This window comes from Cornus florida, unplaced genomic scaffold, assembly GCF_030987335.1.
Source record: "Cornus florida cultivar Cherokee Brave unplaced genomic scaffold, ASM3098733v1 CherokeeBrave_3.0.0_Hap2_Chr01, whole genome shotgun sequence".
NCBI classification, from domain to species: Eukaryota; Viridiplantae; Streptophyta; class Magnoliopsida; order Cornales; family Cornaceae; genus Cornus; species Cornus florida.
Window position 1 is genome coordinate 76,637,947 of NW_026775571.1, and position 22,070 is coordinate 76,660,016.

Here is a 22,070-nt window from a genome sequence, read left to right on the forward strand (position 1 = left end):
GTGTAATAATTTTTAGAAGACAATAAAGTATTTCTCTTTTTAAGATTTTAGGGTTCGTGTTCCCATCTAATGCAGGCTCCCACAAGTTTAGCTCTCCAAGGTCAATCATGGAGGCTTATGGGTGATTCCTAAAGGCAAGATCATTACTAAGAAGATGGAGATCCAAGCAAGATGCATATAGGAAATGGATCTATAATAAGTGAGAACATTCACTTTAGAGAAGAGATTTAAGGTTTACTTAAATCATGATGTAAGTTTTCTATCCTTAAATTGAATGGATCATCATATTTTTCATGCATAAAACTCATCTCTACACATGAATGAAGATTTCTATTTGAAAAGACCTTATAAAGTTTTAAAAACTTCCGTTTCCCCAACAGGTTAGATGCGCCCAATGTAACAAAGTACAGGAAAATATTTCTCAAAGGATGACATGGTCCAAAAAAAATTTTGGTGTAAATTATCTCTTTTCTCTCATCTTCCTTTTGCATTCAGTTTTACCTCTAACTTTTGAGTTCTGTTCTAGTTAATACAACTATACTTTTTAAAGGTTAGTAAGAAATCAGCAGCTAATTTTATCAATATCTCTTTGGAACCATTAATTGTATGTTTACAACTGTTTTTGGGTTTATATTTCATCTCTTTAGATAAAAAATCATGCTGTTTGAAGAAATTTATGTGTTATATATTTATATGCATGTATGGATCACAATTGTAACTGAATTTGAATGTATTTTTGAATTGCCCTAAGATTTTAATGGGAATTTAAGATTCAGTTTTTAGAATGTTGACTTGTTCAATTCTTGACTGAATCTTCAGCAAGTTCACAATAATGGATCTAAACTTTGTCATTCTCCATAATTTTGTAAATTGAGTTGGAACATGTCCTATTTTTTGGCATAGGATCATTTTTGGCTGAAGTGTTATGGAAGAGTGTTTCTTGGAATAGATGTTGATTTTCTCCATTTAATCATTTGTATCACCTATCTCTTGCTGATATATAAGGGCCTAGGGAGCAGCTTAATAATAATCATTTGACAGAAAAATAAACATAGATAAATGAAAGCAGAACTCAAAAGGATTCCCTTCTTTGTTTGTCTGATTTGAGGGTGAAGATCTCGATGAGTTATTAATTATCATAATATATATATATATATATATATATATATATATATATTTCTCCTTAGAGATAGCCAAATGGAGCATGTCTTTGGGCCATCACCTTTGGGTGGTTGATATTGAACAAGTAAATTTTGGTGCATATGTATTGTGTCGACTGTATAAAAGAATGCATCAATATTTCTTATTGAGAATGGACAGAACTCAGCTAGAAAACCAGAAAACAATAGAATAGATGTATCATATACAACTAATAAAAAAAAAAGCATTGTATAGAATTCAAATATAGATACAAAATGATATCCATAAATACTTCAAAGAAACATATGTTAAGCATTTTTCTCATCATGATTAGCTTACACAAGATGGAAAATAATATAGAGGAAAGTAAAATTTTCTTGCTGATCGTGATTTCTTAAACACCAGAAGTAGGAACATATTTCGATGCTTATACACTACTATTCAAACAAGGATATGTAATATACAGAAAAAAACAAAACCTTAACCACTATATTTACTTTTATAATAGGTATTGGACATCTGACGATGATGATACACTACTATCTTTATAAAAACTTGTCGAAGTTGAAGCAGCATCCCAAGGTCCAGTGAGGTCAACTACTGTAAATTCAACCTCTTCATAGTTTTGTTGAACAGTGGATGCTCCATATGGCATTCTAATCCCTTCTAACTCTGTTACAACCTCTTTCATTGTAGGTCTTTTTCTCCCATTCAAGTTCAAGCATCGTTTTGCAAGATTAGCGACTCGCATGATCTCTTCTTTCCCACCTTCTTTCACAACTTGAGCATCAAGAATATCAAACAGACGATTCTCCTTCATCATTAATATGAAATATGCTGCTAAACTTCGCCATTCTTCAGATCTGGCTGATGAGATCGCCTTTTGTCCTGTTAAAAGCTCAACAAGAACTACTCCAAAGCTATAAACATCACTTTTCTCGGTAAACTGGCTTGATTGGAAGTACTCAGGATCCAAGTATCCAAAGGTCCCTTGTACTTTTGTGGTCAAGTGAGTTTGATCACCTGCAATTGATCTTGAAGTCCTAAAGTCGGACACTTTTGCTCTGTATTTATCATCCAACAATATGTTTGCAGACTTGATGTCTCGATGATAAATGGGTATGGAAGCTGCTGAGTGTAGATAGGAAAGAGCTCCTGCAACTTCTATAGCAATCCGAACACGAATGTCCCAGGAAAGAGGGAACTCTTCATTTTGGTCATGGATATACTGGAAAAGAGTTCCATTAGGGATGAATTCATAAACTAGCAAAGGTACTTCAGTCTCCAAACAACATTCATGTAGCTTGACTATATTTCTATGGATAATTTGTGATAAAATGACCACCTCATTAATAAATTGCTCAAGTTGGCCTTCATCCACTATTTTGGACTTCTTAACCGCTACAATCTTACCATCTATTAACATGCCTTTGTAAACAGTACCTTGGCCTCCTTGCCCTAGTATTCGATTCTCATTAAAGTTGTCAGTGGCTATTTCCAACTCCTTTGAAGAGAAGAGTTTGGTTTTATCAGCATTACCTTCACCTGAAGACAATTGTTGTTGTAGTAACAAACCCCCATTTCGTTTAAAGAATTTTTGCTGGAGCTTTATTTTCCTTCTTCTTTTCACTAGTTTAATCATCCACCATGTGCCAATTAAAAATAGTATTACGAGACCTATTCCAGCTCCTACAAAACTCAATAGGAAAGAATCACCTTTTCAACCTAACAATTTTATGATTGAGTGAAAAAATACTTGTATATCTGCTAATATTTCCTAGGTTGGTTCATATCCCATCTATTCCCATAAGAAAGACAAGTCCTTTCCCAGTATTCTAGTGTTTAAATAAAATTTAGCCAGTTGTATGGTTAGAGTCCTACAATTGGACTATATCCTTGCTACATAGTAGTTTTTTTGTGAGCGTAGAACTATCCGATTAAAATTGCCGACAGAAATTAGGAACCAACTCTACTGAATTAAATTAGCCATATTGAATTAAGCTTGACTTTGAATTGAAGCTATTGGTCCACAAATTTGATTCTAGGCCATTTGGTTACTTTTCAGAGCTACATAATTGCTACCATGTTTCCTATAGTAGTTGTACTGTCAGAAGGGATTCAAGGTTTGCAAAGTTGAGTCCTATTTGTGTTAAAAAAATCATATTGACTGATTAAAATTTCTAGTTTTTTTTTTTTTTTTTTTTCGTCAGTTTGGTTTAAAATTTTGTTCCTTTTTATATGGACTCAAACTGAATCGATCAATTGTATTGATTATTCTGATTAAGCAATAATCAATACCTCCAAATATGTGCTTTGTTATCTGAGTGTGTGTTTGCCCCGGAGTGGAAAGGACATACCTAGAATAATGATCACTTTTCTGTTTTGCTTGGGTTCAATAACCTTGAGTTCATAGCAACTATATCCACCAGCATACCCAGGTGGACAATGGCACTTGTAACTTCCAGGCGATAAGTTATGAACATATTTATCTACGCACCTGCACATGACTTCATATAGAGTAGTAGAGACATACACAGAAAAGTGACAATTGATTATAACTTGTGTACATATTGTTAAAATTAGGGTAAATTACACGTATCCCCCGTGATTTTGTCGAATTACACGCCAATAGAGCATTTGGAGTTTATTTCTTTGACCTCCTTTAAGGTTTGGTGTGTGTGCTGAACAATCCCTCCCACCAATTAATTATTTGTTAGGATCATTAAAAATTATTTATATAATAGCTAAATTACCCTTTTACTATGCAAGAAGACATTAATTTGTTGAGCTAATAGAATAAATTACACTTTATCTCCTATGGCTTAATTTGTCAAATTACATGCTAATAGAGCATCTGAAGTTTATTAATTATTACTTTGATCACCTTTTGGTGTGTGTGCTCAACCACCCTTCTATCATTTGACTAATAAAAATAGTTAAAAATATTTATATAGTACCTAAACTACCCTAATATCATGCAAGAAGACATTAATTACCTTACAATTCTATGTAATCTACATCAATGCATATATATATATATATACTCATATACCTGAGTAATTGTATGGACTTTACCCAAAAAAATTATAGTTTTTTTTGCTAATTAAATTGAATTAATTATATATATATATAATAGACATACAAATTTATTATATTTAAATAAATTAATACTAATCTATTTCTCCCTTCAACTTGTTCTATTTTCCCCACCCACTCCTTTGCCAACGCTGCCGTCGGCTTCCTCTTCCTTTCCTAAACCCTAAAATCTAACATCTTCTTACCTATTTTTACTTCTCTAAAATCTTCTCTCATCCACTTCTTTCTCCCTCTAACATCATTCATCATCTCAATCCCTACATTCATCAGAATCATCAGCAACATAATTTCCACTTCCACCTTCATGATCACCTTCACCATCTCGTGAAGAGTTGGAGTATCTGCTCCTGACTGCTGCATCTGAATTGCCTGTTGGTTTTCTCAAATTTCAGGAGAGGTCAGTGTAATTTATCCTAAAATTTAATACAGACAAGTGGTTATCGGTGTTTGCTGTTCTTGGTGATGAAGATAAACTCAAGTATTGCAGAACTTTACCTTGGCATCCATGAAGCAAATACGGGTTTCCTTCATAACCGTGGTGACATTGGCATAGGCTACTACCTCCGTAAGTTCGATTGAAACAGGAAGCATTAGTGCCGCATAATGAACTACTAGACTTGTAGCCAATGAATGAATGGCACACCTCATATGTACCCCAACGCAGCACAGCAGGGACCACCTTCATTTCCCGCACGGCATAGGGATCGGTCAGGTTAGTGAACCAATCTTGGTCCACCATAAAGGCATATTTGCACCCTTTATTATCATTGTTTGAATCTATGCTTCTGAAAGATGCATTGAAAAAGTCTAGTGATGGAGGGATTGTGGTTTGGCAGCAGTTGATGCCAAAGCATCTTTTTTCTCTTGCAGTAACATTGCAGTTGGACACGCCCCCTATGGCCATTCCTCCATAGTCGATTAAGGCGAGGTTGTCACAACCCATAGCTGTAAATCGGGTGTAGGTGTCTGAGAAGAAAAAAGGAGTAGGGTTCAAGTCCACAACTTGATGATTAACCCTGTTATCACAATTAAAAGTGATTACCGGGTTGTTGACACGAACAGTGCCTTCTGTTAATGATATTTCAAGCACCTCAAGGTTCGTGCTAGTGATGAATGGTTTGGGTGGGGTGAAAGATTTGTTGCAGATTATCTCAAACGAGTAACGCGACTCATTACTAGCAACAAAACAATTGGCTCCAATACCAAATGGGTATGGAATGGTAATATTTCCACATTTGTCTGGACAACCAGGCTTTGCTAGTGATGCTGCTAATGCTGATGATGCTTGTGTTAGCCATAACAATAGTGCGATTTGCAGCACCAATTGAATAACCATTCTCTCTCTGTTTTTTGGAAGATTGGAGGGATAGAAAGAAGAAGAAGACTACTATCTATTAGTCATTTATTAGTCATTTAAGTAGGCTGGATTGATCATTGAGGCAATCACCAATTAAATAATCATTCTCTGTGGGTGTGCTTTTGGAAGAATGAAAAAGGAAGACGAAGACTACTATCTATTAGTCATTGACTCAATATTAGTCAATGGTGGGGTCATTAAACCATTATTCGAAAGTTGGAGCCTACCATTATTTTGTGTTTGCCTTGGATTGTTCATTGAGGCAATTATCTAATATGTGCATTTTTATGAAGTATTTTATAAATAAATAAAAAATGTTTCAAGCCTCATAGGGCTATAGGCACAAGTAGGTATGGGAAAATATTTTGTCCCATTGGGTATCCTTCCCACCCTATCCTGTTGGAATGATTATGAGCATGGTTAAATGGTTATAGGGGCGAGAATGGGAGAGTAGCCACAAGGCCTTTGTAATTATATTATAAATTTATTTATTTATTGAATTTGTATTTTAGTACCCAAAAGCAAAAAATCTCCGTGTCTAACCATCCTTTCATTTGCATATGGGTGGAATTTGGACGGATTGACCCAAATCTATCCTAAGCTCAACCTGATTTTTCACGAGTTTAGACAAGTATTTTTACAATTCGGGTTGGGTTTGGGTTGATGTGAACAACCTAAACCCTAATTCTAGTTTTCTTTTTTATGTTCTATAATTTCAAATCTTAATTTATTGTATATTGAATTTGTTTATAATCTTTTTAGAAATTACTTGGTCTTCGTGTGTGTGTGTGTGTGTGTGTGTGTGTGTGTGTGTGTATATGAATAAGTCAAAATTTGTTTTTTGACCAACCTATTTACACTTAGACGGGAAACATAGTAGCCCAAAACAACAATTGTGTGGGGTTGTTTCTTCAACACATGACACATCCAAAATGGATTTAAAGATGTGCAAATAATTCGCGGTATTCATTGTTTGAAAGCTAAAAGACAGTGCGCAAAAGGCGTCCAAGTATAACGACCATTCATTAGTCGAATGCCATAGCCTCTTCTTCTTCTTCAAAGAGAGGTGAGAAGCAATATGTACAATGTGTGTGAATAGTTTAATAAATTATCAATATTTTTGATTGATTATTTATGCATAGTACAAGTAAGTGGAGGAACTTATTTTCTTATTTGTTTTATAGATGGACCAATTAAAAAAATTAGATCTGACAATTCACTGTAACAAATCTGTGCAAGAATAATTTTTTAAAAATAATAATGATAAAAAACGGTATTCATTGCAAAAATTTAAGAAATTATTCCGACCTAACATCTCTGTTGTGACCTAACATCTCTATAAAAATTTCTCCCATAAGTCGTTTCCATTGTGACCTAACATCCAAAGTTTTCATATAGGTAAAGTAGCTTTATAGAAGCCACAAAAGGAAAGTAATTTTATTAAAAGTACTTTTGCTAAAGCAGTCGGACCCAATATGTCAAATCCTTATCCTCTTACTCATGCGTCGAGTCCTGTAACGACCCACTCCACCACATGGTATGATATTGTCCGCTTTGGGCCTGAGCCTGCATGGTTTTGCTCTTGGGCTTTATCCCAAAAGGCCTCAAATTTAACTCATTAATTCTCATATAATCAAATCTATAACCATCTCCAAAAATGAAATAAAACTCCTAATTACTATAGTAAAGTCTCCAATATAATTAATCAAACAATTAATTATACTTAAGAGTCTAAATAAAATATGAGTTGTCACATTCTCCACCCCTTAAGAAATTTCTTCCTCGAAATTTATAATTATCTTGTTGCCATATAAACACCATTTCTCCCCGGTGGTGTGGGATACTATGACCTATTTCCAAGTATGGTAGATTGCCAGTGCACCTCACCTACCCACTCATACCGTCTACATCGTCACTATCACCGCACTTCCAGCTGGGTACTAGCTCTGATACCAATCTGTCACGCCCCAAAATTCGAATACAAATACATCTGACAACAATACTCAAAATGGGTGTGAACTAAAAATCATTCCAAAATACAGTACTCAAATCAACATGAAGTTACATTAAGTCCTCAAAATAAAAATTCTCACAACTACGAAAAAAAAAAAAAGAAACTCTGAATTGCTCTGGTCCTCAACGCCAACTCTACAACCACCAAGTACCTGAAATGATAAGAATGAAGTGAGCTCAAAAGCTCAGCATGCTTAGCAAGATCCTTGCTCAACAAGTTAACCCATACCCTCTCCTTATAGTAATGCATTTTAATTACATTGACATTGTAACCATAGTAAAAATTAGAAATACTAGTGGTAATATCTCATAAAGTTCTAAATCTGGATTATATGCTAGTCCTCTTGATTAACCCATTCAGTAATTAACCTTACTTGGTACAAGATACTTATGAAACACATCTCATAATAATGAAAAGAACACATTCCATAAATAAGGAAGTCATCCAGTTTAATAGTGGAACACCTTCAAAAATTTAGGGAACACATCCCCATCAAGTCTGTAACACATTGAGTAAAACGAACCCATCCATTAGTCCAAGTTTGTACACAAATCAAAATATAAAACTTCATATAATATTTTATCTATCTCAACACTATAATTTAGTTTACTCAACTGCACCGTAAGTTAAAGTTTGCTTTCATTAACCAGCCCAAAATAAAAAGGTTATATATATACCTGACGGTGTGTTGTATAGTGATCTATTAACTAATAGTGACTTTATCATGTATCGACTATACCTCAAACCTTCTAGTAGTCTAGTAATAACTTTAATTTCCCATCATCAAGTACCAAACTCATATTCCCAATATCGATAAATTGAAATACTCCAATGGTCAAAAATCAAATAATAATATTTAAATATATTCTAAATATTATTTACAATTCCATAACTTTTGAAGTACTCCAATAGTATTATATGAGTCCAGATTACTAAGGTTGTATATATATATTCATAGTCCCTTCAAGAAACTAGTTGGATGACGGCAAGTGTTTAACATAGAATCCGGATCATCGACTAATACCTCATAAACCCCGCGATTAGATACTACACAATAGATCACAGACAGTTTTATGTACTACAGATTAACCCAATTAGAATTCCAACCATTAATGTTTAATATCTGTATCAATATAAAAAAAAACACACTACACAATACATCGATCCAATAATTTAACTACCTAATAGATCACAGTTGATGAATTCATAAATATGATATGTATAAGAGAGAGCTAAAAGTAACTTGCCGATTAAACTTCTGCTAACACTTCATGATCCAACACAACCGCCTCTTTCAATTTTCCTCTATAATTCTTCCTCGTAATTCTCTCTGACCATAAAACCTTCTTCCTCTCTACAATTGTTATTTGTAATTCCGAAAATAAAATCCTTTTCCATTCCCAAGTAAATATAGTTTTAAATCTAAATAAAATCTTTCGGTTAGAGAGTTACTGAACTTCGTTTAGTCGTAGACTAATTCTCACAATTTTATAACGTGATGCAACACGTATCACATATCCTAATCCACATTTAAAACTTAAATCCACAAACAATCGTCTTACCACTAGCGTAACTCCACTTAACCTAAAGTACCAAATAATACCAAATAATATGGTTAAACCACGTACTTAACCATGTACAAAAAATCTATACGTAATACCCCATTATAAAAATGATGGTTGTTACAGGTCCTCACTCCTCAGTCTTGGTCTTCGGGTGCAGATTGATCTCATTATTAATATTTATACTTTACACATGGTAAAGTATAAATATTAATTTTCATTTTTTTTTAAAATATGGGGCCTTGGATGAGCTCAACAAGGGCGGACGTAGGAGACTAGGAGTGGATTCTGGTGGGCTTGAGGCCACACCAAAAAAATAAAAAATAAAAATTTTTACGACAATTTTAGCCCAGCCTCAAAAAAAACAAAGAAGTATTACAGTATCCCATTGACAATTCCTTGATCTCCCTTGAGCTCAAGCCAAAGTTTAAAATTTAAATCAATCATTGTAGATGGTTTGAAACTTTGAATACCTACTTCCATCCTCATTAACACTTAAATTTTAATGACTTCGTTTTTAGCAACTGATAAATTATATACTCTATTCATTTTAAAATAAAAGTATTTTTTTAGAATATAAGGATTTGCTTAGTTTGTAATTCTTAGAACAGTATTGCTTGGTTCAATTATAAAAAGACATGTTTTTAGATAACTGTATTTTATTATTCTCTAAAAATTATTTTTAGAGTTACAAATCAAGCATACCCTAATTTTTTTTTTTAGTTGGTAGTTGCATATATGCCTTCATTGAGGCTCAAACCATTGACATCATTTTGGGAATTAGGGATCTGGTTTCGCTAGACCACGGGCCTATTGATAATTTAATTTTTTAATAGAATAATTTTTATTATTTTGTATTATATTAGTAGTGAATAAATTACCTAATTTATCTTTACTGAATCCACAGTTATGTAATTATTTACTTTTTATATGTGAAATTTAAATTGTTAATATTGCAAAAAAATAACACATTGACTATTTTAAAAACGTAAACTTACCCCTTGAGTCATTGCTTAAAATTATTAAATGTCAATATTGTACTCATCGAATACAAATACTCTTTTAACCTTAATAATAACAGTAAATTATAAAAAGAACAATGCTTGCCTTAGGCCGTATAAGAAGGAACCTCCTTCTTACGATGAGGTGGCCCAATAAAACACTACCATGTGTTGAAGTTTTAATAATAATAATAATAATGACCACAGGGAATCGAATTATCACCAAACCAATCAACCCATCTCCAGGCCGCCAGTATATGTGACAACCATCGCCTCATAAAATCATTCTTCCCACCATCAGAGTATCCCATCACAGACGACTACCAAATCAACTCTTTTTTGGGTCTCATATTCACCATTGATTGGTAATTTTGATGATATTTACATGATGTAAACTCTGGCTGCGAAATTGATTGAGCGCTGTGTGAATAGTTGGTGGCGGGCCGCGGTGGTCCATAAAAATAGTTGGTGGTGAACAAAATCTCAATCGGCAGCGAGGTCCATAATTTGAGGGATAAAACACAAGAGTGATATATAGTTGCGTCAGAGAGAACAAGGGTTTCTTTTTCCTGTAATCATTATTTCTTATTTTTTAAAAACTTCAACTCATGGTAGTGTTTTATTGGGCCACCTCATCATAAGAAGGAGGTTCCTTCTTATACGGCCTAAGGTAAGCATTGTTCTTGTAAAAATACCAGATCTTTCTTGTGGATAAACTTGAGAGAGGTTGTCTAGTTCTTCTACGCCCAGAAGTGCAATAAATTCACCCTCCTTTTGAGAGGACCAAAATAATATTTTCGGCAAATTAGCTCCTTTAAAATCTTTGGAAAACTTTGTTAGCACTCCTGGCTTAAGAAGTACTCACTTATTTAAGAACAAATTAATTATACCAATACAAACAATATTAAACATAATCATTGACCAAACCCACATAGTTGAAAACGTAGTAAATAAAATGTTGGAATTGAAAACATCGTAAATATGAAATCTTTTTTAAAGAACAAATCTTATATAATATTCAAATTTTGATTATTATTATTATTTTTTTTCGGTAAATAAATTTTGATTGAAAGTTTAGAACCACCAAAAATCATTCTCACACATAAAGCAGGAACCAGCTTAATCAAGCTTCCTATTGGATTAAATCTGTAATTCTTTTTCTAGTTCAAACGAAATTGGATTAAATATGCAATTTTCTTTCTATCACTAGCTGTAAATAAATGGGTCAGTGTTATATCAGCTTTATTCAATTTTTACTTTCGAATTAAATATTAATTGATTAGAACTAATGGTTCACTACTATATAACAATTTATGGCAGAAGTGCTCTCCAGTGTGAACTAACATCAAAAAATTTCATCAAAGGTAAAGTAGCTTTATAAAAGCCACAAAAGTAAAGTAATTTTTTTTAAGACTAAAAAAAAAACTAATTTTATTAAAGATACTTTACAGTCGGACCAATATCCTTATCCTCTTGCTCATGCGTCGTGTCCTCACTCCCCAGTCTTACAACTAATGGTCCAGTAATATATAAAAATTTCTGGCAGAAGTGCTCTCCAATGACCCAAAGCTTAAAGGTAAAGTAGCTTTATAAAAGCCACAAAAGTAAATTAAAGGTACCTTTACTAAAGCAGTCGGACCCCAATATGTCGGATCCTTTTCCTCTTGGTCATGCGTCGGGTCCTCCTCACTCCTCTTGGTCTTCGGGTGCAGGTCGATTTCATTATTAATATTTATACTTTACCATATGTAAAGTATAAATATTAATTTTCTTTAGATAAGCTCCAAGGCAAAATATAAATATATTTGGCTTTATAAAGTTCAAGCAAAAATTCCTTTGAAAAGTAGGAGTATGTTTTGTTAGGTTATTGGCTTGTTGGTAATCTAACTTTTTATTAGAATGATTTTTATAATTTTATATTTTATTAGTAGTGAATAAATTACTAAATTTATTCTTATGAATCCACAATTAAGTGATTGTTTACCTTTTATGCATGAGGTTTAAATTGGTAATATTACCAAAAAATAATTTCTTTTTCTTGACAAAAAAAAAAAAAAACAAAAACAAAAACAGAAACAAAATCAAACTTTGTAACACAAAATCTTGCTTTTTAACGGCAACACTAATCGATCTTGACGACAACCTCTTGAGTCATCGCTTAAAATTATTAACGGTAAATTGTAAAATTTATTTTCTCCTTTTAAATTTTCGTTAAATTAGCTTCTTTAAATTCTTTGGAAAAATTTGTAAGCACTCGACCTTCAGAAGTACTCTCACATATTTCAGAACAAATTAATTATACCAATACAAACAAAACGTTGGAATTGAAAACATCATAAGTATGAAATCTTTTCTAAAGAACAAATCTTATATAATATTCAAATTTTGATTAAATGTTTTTTTTTTTTTTTTTAATCGGCAAATGAATTTTGATTGAATGTTTAGAACCACCAAATTCATTCTCACACATAAAGTAGGAACCAGCTTAATAAAGCTTCCTATTGGATTGAATCCCCAATTCTCTTTCTAGTTCAAACAAAAAGAATTTATGACTGAATTAGTCAAAAGATTATCCAAAGTAGAATCTGGATTTTAATCAACATTGGGCCGATCACCCCAGCAAGCTGGAACTCGACCAAGGCTTATGGCCCATGAAAATTGTAATAAGCACGGTAGGCCTACCAGGCCCAAACATAATTCTTTTCCTAGTAAAAGTAGGAATCTGTAACACAAGGAAGGGGAGAGAGTAATATGAAAAAACTTGTATAACATTCAATATTAATTTACCTTAGATGACTAGAGAGCAACTACTTATTGATGAGTACGCAAATATTGTCCTTTCCACATTAAGGGGACCTTACCGGTTTTAGCTACACCGAGTCCAGATTAATCCTATTTTATTCATTAACACTACGCAAAATTTCATAATGGGAAAAAATAAGGATTGTGATTTTTATTTTTTTTTATTTTTTTTTTTTGGATGGTAAAATCACAATATCATCTTGAACATTTGGCATCATAACATAAATTTTATGTTAGCATCAACCTAAAAATAAATTCAAGCAAGCAGGAAACTATATTGTTGCCCAAGTAAAGACTCTAGAGAGAGGGGGAGGGGGGGTGAATAGAGTCTAAGCAAACTAAGGTCAATTTTTTATTTTAACTCACTAACTGTAACAAAACTTAACTTACTTGACAGATATTGAAGAAAGCAAACTGAATTTTAGATTTCAAAAGAAACTATTTATTAAACAAGATATGAAACAATAAAAGTAAGAGATAGAGATAGAAATTACAAACATATACTCAGCGATTTTTAGCGAGGTTCAAAAACTCCTACTCCTCGACTCAAGATCCGTCTTGAGACTTCCCAATTCACTATGGCTTCTCCTTGCGGGTGGAGAGCAAACCTTTTACAAGAAGTTCTTCCTTGCTTCTAGGTGTTAAGAGAAACACCTTCTCTTAATCTTTCTTGGGCCACACCAGCCCTTACAAGTTTTGAATAGGATTGAACAAGTACAATATGATCTCTCTTATATCTGAAGTACAAGATATAGCTCATTGTAGAGTGTGTATGAATAAATTGCAGCTCAACTCTCTTTTATGATATGAGATGTGTGTATGATGAATGATTTTTGATTGCTAGTGGATCTTTCTCAATAAATGCAACAAGCTTTTATGAAGGCTACCAGTCATTATATAAACTTTCAGAACTGTCTGATATAAATTCTAGCTGTTGGACACACATTTCGAGGAATAAAGCCCGTTTGAAATTTGAATTCTTGCAAGTTTGGTAAACCGAAATAAATTGCTCTTGAGGATCGGTTGACCGATTTAGTCAAAGGATGGCCATCAGCCTTGGTTCGGTAGACCGATGAAAGAGTCCTCTTTGGTTCGGTCGACCGATTTGATTTGAGGTTGATTACTCACTATGTTTTGGTAGACCAATGAAAACTTCCATTTGTTTTGGTCGACCGAAACTCCTTTCTCAAAAGCTCTAAAACCTTCTATGAGAATCGGCTCTACTGACTTATACACCTCTTTAGATTCGGTCGCCTGAAATTTTAAGTGAGACTTTCAATATGCCAGGTTCGGTCGACCGATTTAGCTAGATCCTGAGGTTCGGTAGACTGAATTAGCTTAGGGGTTTTGATCCAAAGTCTCTATTTATATCGGTCGACTGATTTAATGTGCCCTTCTAATTCGGTCGACCGAATTAGTTTATGTTTCAGGAAACTTGTTATGATGATATGACAAGTTTGGTCATTCGGTCCATAGGGATTGTGAATGAGTTGATTATGCATGATTTGAGAATTATGAGCTTCAAAGTGTTCATACAAACTTTAACAAAGATTCCTAAGTAGCTCACCATCCTAGCCACCCCATTGATGACATCTAGATAGCTTCTTTGAATCTTGAATCCTCCTTATCATGTCTTGACCATGCTTTTTCCTTTGAGCTTAAATGTGTACTATCTTGTGTTAATGAGTGCTTTTAATCTGTAATTTGCTTAAGGTAAATATTAGTACACAGTGCACAGATTAAAAAACGAGGAAAAACATAAGAGATATTCAAGGCTCCCCCTTTCTATGTGCATTTATCTAAACATTGTTAGCAAGATATTTTTAAGAAAAATCTGCATATTAAGAAAAATCTGCATAACAAAAATTAAGACAGTGTAACCAAAAATGTATTTCCATTTCAAGAGTTTCAAAGTTTCAAAGTACATTAAACTTCATATTTGAACTACATTTTGACCACTACAGTTAACAACCTGCACATTTTCATTTTCATCAACCTATATCAACTAACAACCCACTTAGACCAACATCAACATCAACATCATCTACATCAACATCATCAATTTCTCCCCCTTTGTCATACATCAAAAAGGTAGGGGAGGGGTGTGAAAGCATCAGAAGTGAGGAAGTCCCGTGACTCGGAGGTCGGCAAGATCGTGCTTCACAAGATCGACTTCATTGGCGACTTCTTCAAATGATTTGCGCATTTCAAGAATGTGATCCCTGTTTTCCTTACCAAGGGCGATTTGCTCTTTAGAGAAAGCAATATTTTCTACGAGCAGCGCACGTAGAGATTGCTCTTCAGAGGGATAAATAGTAGGGGCTTGGTGTTGTTCTTCATCTTCTTCACCTTCTACCTCTACTTCCTTGTTAGCCTCTACATCCTCTCCTCTATTTCTATTACCACCCTCTTCAGTAGCTTCCACTTGTTGCTCATCCATGACCAAATCTTGGTCTTCATTTTGAGGAACCCCAAACTTAGGGTCGTACCAGACATTGGCTTCGAATTTTTTTAAACCCATCCGAATTAGTAGGTTACTGTCAAATCTGTAGAGATTTGTAAGTTCCTTTTTGTCCTCTCCTTTTATGCGAACTTTGTATGCTCTGAAGATGATAGTAAGAGGCATGGCATAGAAGAGGTGTGTTTTCTCCTTTTTAATGCAATCTTGCATATGGTGAAAGATGATGAATGAGAGATTAAACCGCTTTCCATTTAAGACACACCATATGAGAAAGGCTTCCATGAACGACACATCCGAATGTCCGTCGGATTTTGGAAGAATGGTATGGATGATGACATGATCGATGAGATGGGCTTGGACGGTTAACTGACTTGCAAAAATCTTGTCAGTGTTTTCAGTAAGGAATTGACTCATTTGTTGGACTGCTTGGAGAGGATCAAATTCTTCTCCATGATACCAATTGTAAGAGGTAAAGTAGGTGATATCACCGTAAGGAAGTTTGAGAATACGTCGCAAACTGGACTCGGTAAAGTGAATGTTAGTACCTACCACAAAGGAATTGTAAGCGGTGTTCCCTAGTTCTTTCTTGAGATGGGTGTAAGATAGCCTAACAAGTTTGGGATAGAAAGGGACTTTGAGGGATACAAAGTCACCTAAGCCTATAGCATCAAACAATGAGAAGGTATGCTGAATCAATTCATCATTTTCATGATCATTGAAAAGTTTTCCTTTTTCAACTACCTTATGGAAGAATCTTGTTTCATAGGCTTCCTTGAACTCAGGTTCACGGAAGAGACGCATATTGGGAGCGGGATAGGGATCCAATTGCTCAGGGTTTGGGGGGTTAGACACCCCGGCATCTAAGTCATGGGAAATCTTGGTGCGTTTCTCTAGTTGCCTATCAGTTCTAGAGGGATTCTTTCGGGAAGCCATGAGTTCATTTTTGAGATTGGAGATTTGGTGAGATAGATGGCAAGATGATGATGAGTGCAACAAATCTAACTTAGTATGATGAAACAAGGATTAAGGAACTCAAAGAACTCAAAAGAACTGACGTCAAAGGGATTTACTCGAGAAGAGAGATGTAAAACTTACCTTGAAAATGAGGAGAAGAGATGTGCTATCAGTTCGCGATCGCCTTTAGATGGTGAGAGAGAGAAAAAGATAAGTGTTTTGTGAGAAAAGATCGATTCGCGGGTCATTTAAATCTAATTTGATCCTGTTCGTACCTGGGCCTTGGAGAATCGGTCGATCGAAATGGCTTTTTGAAGAAAAAGTGATTTCCTGAAATCGGTCTACCGAACTAGATGGGACTTCAGTTTCGGTCTGCCGAAATTTAATTCGGTTTGCCGAACTGGGAATAGAACCACATCTTTCATTTCGTAAGGGGTACATTAGTGGTCATGAATCTCTCTTTCTATAGCTATTCCGATTTCTCGACGAAGTGTGCAAATCCTATCTTCTTGAAGTGGCTTCGTGAGAATGTCAACCAATTGGTTCTCGGTGTTGATAAACATTAATTCAATATCTCCTTTTGAAACATGATCCCTTAGGAAGTGATACCTGATTTCAATATACTTTGTTTTGGAATGCTAAATGGGGTTGTTTGATATGCATATGGCGCTGGTATTGTCACATTTAATAAGGATTTTGTCGGAAGAATAAGCCAAAGTCTTCAAGTTGCTGTTTGATATACAAGATTTGTGCAACTTTCAGCAACAACATATTTAGCTTCAGCAGTGGAAAGAGCTACTGACTTTTGTTTCTTGCAAGACTATGATACAAGAGATTGACCAATAAAGTGACATGCGCCACTTGTACTTTTTCTATCAACTTTAAAACCGGAAAAATCAACATCCGTGAATCCTACAAGTTCAAATGATGTGTGCCTAGGGTACCATAATCCTAAGTTGATAGTGCCATTTAAATACTTAAAAATTCGCTTGACAACATTTAAGTGAGATTCTTTGGGACACGATTGAAACCTAGCACACAAACATACACTAAACATAATGTCCGGCCTACTAGCCACTAAATATAGAAGACTTCCAATCATCCTCCTATATTTCTTAATGTCAACATCCTTGCCCTTCTCATCCTTTTCAAGCTTTAAGGAAGGACTCATGGGAGTTTTAGCATGTTTGGCGTCATCCGAGCCAAATTTCTTTAGCAAATCTTTTGTATACTTTGATTGGGAAATAAAAATTCTATCAAGAGTTTGTTTGATTTGCAAGCCTAAGAAGAAGTTAAGTTCACCCATCATACTCATTTCAAACTCGTTTTGCATGGAGGTAGTAAACTCTTTACTTAGAGAATCATTTGTTGTTCCAAAAATGATGTCATCAACGTAAATTTGAATGATCAACAAATTGCCATCAATGGTTTTGGTAAACAATGTATTATCAAATTTTCCTTTACTAAAACCATTTGAAAGTAGAAACCCACCAAGTCTTTCATACCAAGCTCTAGGGGCTTGTTCCAAACCATACAAAGCTTTGGGTAATTTATAAACATGGTTTGGATTGTCATAACTTTCAAAGCCCGGTGGTTGTTCTACAAATACTTCTTCATCTATAAAATCATTTAAAAAGGCGCTTTTTACATCCATTTGAAATAATTTGAAATTTTTGTGAGATGCAAATGCAAGTAACATTCTTATAGCCTTAAGTCTAGCAACGGGAGCAAAAATCTCTTCATAATCTATCCCTTCTTCTTGGTTATACCCTTTTGCAACAAGTCTAGCCTTGTTCCTAATAATAGTTCCCGACTCCATCTTTTTTGTTTCTAAAAACCCATTTTATGCCAATAATTGTTTTATTTTGAGGCCTCGGGACAAGATGTCAAACCTTGTTTCTTTTGAATTGAATGAGTTCTTCTTGTATTGCCAAGAGCCAAGATTCATCATTTTCAGCCTCATGTATATTTTTAGGTTCAAATTGAGAAACAAATGTCACAAAATTACATATATTTCTTAATTGAGACCGTGTACTAACACCTTTGGATGGATCACCAATAACTTGATCAATGGGATAATTATGAACTAACTTCCATTCATTTGGAGTAGTTTTATGTTGAGAGGTATCATCACTTAAGTTAGAACTTTGATAGATATCAATAGAAGACTTATTTATGTTGAGATCATTGATACCCTTCTCAAGCTCTATAAGGCACCTATTTGTATTAAGTTCATTTGTACCCTTTTCAAGTTCAACTTCTTCATCATTATCCATCACACTTTTTGTGGGAGAGGTTGGGGATTCATCAAACACAACATGTATGGATTCAACCACAAGTAAGGTCTTCTTGTTATAAACTCTATATGCTTTACTTATAGAGGAATATCCAAGAAAAATGCCTTCATCGGATTTAGCATCAAACTTTCCTAGATTATCCTTGTCATTGAGGACAAAGCATTTGCACCTAAAAACTTTGAAATAACATATATTAGGTTTTCTTTTGTTCTATAACTCATAGGGTGTTTTATTGAGAATCTTTCTAATAACAACTCTATTTATAACATAGCATGAAGTATTTACGGCTTCGGCCCATAGAGATCTAGGTGAATTGTGCTCATTTAACATGGTTCTAGCCATTTCTTGAAGATATCGATTTTTCCTTTCAACAGCACCGTTTTGTTGGGGAGTCCTAGGTGCCGTAAGATTGTGATGGTAGCAATTTTCATCGCAAATTCTTTCGACGTCTTGATTGTCAAACTCTCTACCCCTATTACTTCTAATGGTTTTAATTTTACATTCCTTTTCATTTTTGACTCTTTTGCAAAATTTTAAAAGAATTGAATGAGCCTCATTTTTGCGTGCAAGGAAGAATACCCAAGTGAATCTAGAGTAGTCATCTACGATTACAAAGGCATATAGTTTACCACCAAGACTAGCAATTTTCTCCAGACCAAAAAGATCCATATGAATCAATTCAAATGGTTTTGAAGTGGTTATATTCTTTTTCCTTTTGAAGGAGGACTTAATTTGCTTACCAATTTGGCAAGCACTACACGGTTTGTCTTTTGAAAAATTTATCTTGGGGAGACCTTTGACAAGTTCATTTTTAGACAATCTCATGCTAGCATGACCTAACCTCCTATGCCACAACTAACTATATTCATTAGATGACATGAAATACTTAACATCTTATTCTTGAAGTTCACCTAAGAGCAAGGTGTATACATTACCATGTCTAGGAGCACAAAATATTTGAGATTTATTTCTTTTAACAATGCATTTATCCGATTTAAAAATTACATCAAATCCATTATCACAAAGTTAACTAACACTAAATTGATTATGCTTTAAACCATCAACAAGTAAGACATGTTTAATTGATAAAGAAGGAGAAATACCTATGATCCCAATGCCAATTACCTTGCCTTTAGAGTTGTCTCCAAATGTTACGCTTCCTCCTTTGTAGGCTTGTAGAGAGGAGAACTTTGTGCGGTCACCCATTATGTGTCTTGAACATCCGCTATCTAGAAACCATTTGTCCTTGGAAGATGTGGAGATTTTGAAGCAATCCTACAAAAGAGATTTCAAGTATTTTCACTTAGTACCCAAATCTTGTTGGGTCCATGGGAGTTAGCTAAGAGCACATATGTTCCTTTAAGAACCCACTTCTTTATGAACTTAGGATTTCCCTTTGAACATTCTTGAATAAGATAACCCATCCTTTTACAATAATTGCATTTAGAATTTTTGTTTTTACTTTTAACAAAGTAGTTGGCCAAAGACTTTCTCTTTTTCAATGAGCATGCCTTCTTATCAAAAGGGTCATATCCTAATCCATTTTTATAAAAGACACTTCTTTGAGCACCTAGCATGAGTTCTAGATTTTTGGTGCCTTGAGTAAACTTTGCTAGGCCATCAATTTGGTCTTCACTGATTAACTTCAAGGAAGCATTTTCAAAGATAAGTTCAGGTGATCCTGTTTCTTTAAGCAAAGTGTATTCCTTTTTCAAGCCTTCATTTTCATTTAGAAGAGTTTGAAATTTGCTTTCAATGATAAGTTTTTCTCTTCTTTGAGAGGCACATTTTTTGACCATTTTTCCTAGTTTATCATGCAATTTTTTAAAAGCATCAAGTAATCCATTATATGCATCAACTAAATCATCATAGGACATTTCACATTCAGAGGAAGAGTCATAATTAGAGTTTACCTCATCCCTATTTGCCATGAGACAGAGTATTGCCTTTTCATTATCGCTTTCGGAGCCATTTGAGTCATTATCTTCCCAAGTGGTTTGCATTACTCTTCTCTTTTTCCTTTATTCTTTGTAAACATGACAATCAGCTTTGAAGTGTCCCAGCTTTCCACAATAAAAACAGGTAGAGGTGTCTCGTTTGCTCTATTCATTAGATGATTCACCCTTTTTGAACCTTCCCTTGTTGAATTTCTTCCTATAAAGAAATCTTTTGAAGGATTGAGTGATAAGAGCCAAGTCATTATCTTCACTTTCGTTGCCGGCTACTTCCTTTTCTATTTGAGAGACTTTGAGAGCAATTTCTTTCTTCTGATGATGATCTCCTTCTCTATCTTTTAAAGTAATCTCCCATATGAGAAGAGAACCGAGAAGTTCATCTAACTCAAGTGTGTTGAGATTGTGAGCTTCCTTAATTGCCGTTGCTTTTGCATCCCATTTTTCGAGTAAGCTTCTTAGAATTTTCCTTGCAAGATCAGAGTTAGTCATAGTTCTACCAAGATGCTTCAACCTGTTAATAATGTTAGTAAATCTCATAAACATTGCACTAATAGACTCATTTTCATTCAATTTTGGATTCCTTGACTTGTGAAGTTCCTTCATAAGTAACCTGAAGTTTATCCCAGATTTCTTTAACTGTGGTGCATGTAGAGACTCTATTATATTCATTCGTACTTATAGCACAATTTAGATTAACTTTGGCTTTAGCATTTAAAGAGATAAGTCTATAATCCTCGGTGTCCCATTCAGCTTCAGTTTTAGGAATTCTTCCGGTGTTAACAATTTTCATTGGAACAAAAGGTCTATTAACTATAACTAGCCAAATTTGATAGTCTACGGATTGAAGAAAGTCTATCATTTTATTTTTCCAATAACCTTAGTTTGTTCCATCGAACCAAGGAGGTCTAGTATTAGATTGGCCTTCTTGATGAAGATGACCATTTAAGTTTGCCATGATCGTTCTCTAATACACTTAAGCTTTTTCAATAGAGTTTTGGCTTTGATACCAATTGTTGCCTAAGTATAGACTCTAGAGAGGGGGGGGTGTGAATAGAGTCTAAGCAAACTAAGGTCAATTTTTTATTTTAACTCACTAACTGTAACAAGACTTAACTTACTTGATAGATATTGAAGAAAGCAAACTGAATTTTAGATTTCAAAAGAAACTATTTATCAAACAAGATATGAAGCAATAAAAGTAAGAGATAGAGATAGAAATTGCAAACATATACTCAGCGATTTTTAGCAAGGTTCAGAAACTCCTACTCCTCGGCTCAAGACCCCTCTTGAGACTTCCCAATTCACTATGGCTTCTCCTTGCGGGTGGAGAGCAAACCTTTTACAAGAAGCTCTTCCTTGCTTCTAGGTGCTAAGAGAAACACATTCTCTTATTCTTTCTTGGGCCACACCAGCCCTTACAAGTTTTGAATA

General features: G+C 34.3%; 2 protein-coding genes across 2 annotated transcripts; both read right to left on the bottom strand.

Moving 5' to 3' along the window:
- Nucleotides 1-1,485: 1,485 nt before the first annotated feature.
- On the bottom strand, nucleotides 1,486-5,714 carry LOC132275209 (wall-associated receptor kinase-like 3). Its single transcript, XM_059776630.1, has 4 exons — nucleotides 4,627-5,714; nucleotides 4,412-4,493; nucleotides 3,498-3,637; nucleotides 1,486-2,856 (listed from the first exon to the last, which is right to left on the bottom strand). The coding sequence occupies exons 1-4, from the start codon at nucleotides 5,570-5,572 to the stop codon at nucleotides 1,640-1,642; spliced, it is 2,385 nt and encodes a 794-aa protein (XP_059632613.1). The 5' UTR covers nucleotides 5,573-5,714; the 3' UTR covers nucleotides 1,486-1,639.
- Nucleotides 5,715-18,273: 12,559 nt separating this feature from the next.
- LOC132275215 (uncharacterized) lies at nucleotides 18,274-20,687 on the bottom strand. The gene is made up of 3 exons (XM_059776644.1): nucleotides 20,196-20,687; nucleotides 19,810-19,959; nucleotides 18,274-18,825 (listed from the first exon to the last, which is right to left on the bottom strand). Exons 1-3 carry the CDS (start codon nucleotides 20,685-20,687, stop codon nucleotides 18,274-18,276), a joined length of 1,194 nt encoding a protein of 397 aa, XP_059632627.1.
- Between the last annotated feature and the right edge of the window lie 1,383 nt (nucleotides 20,688-22,070).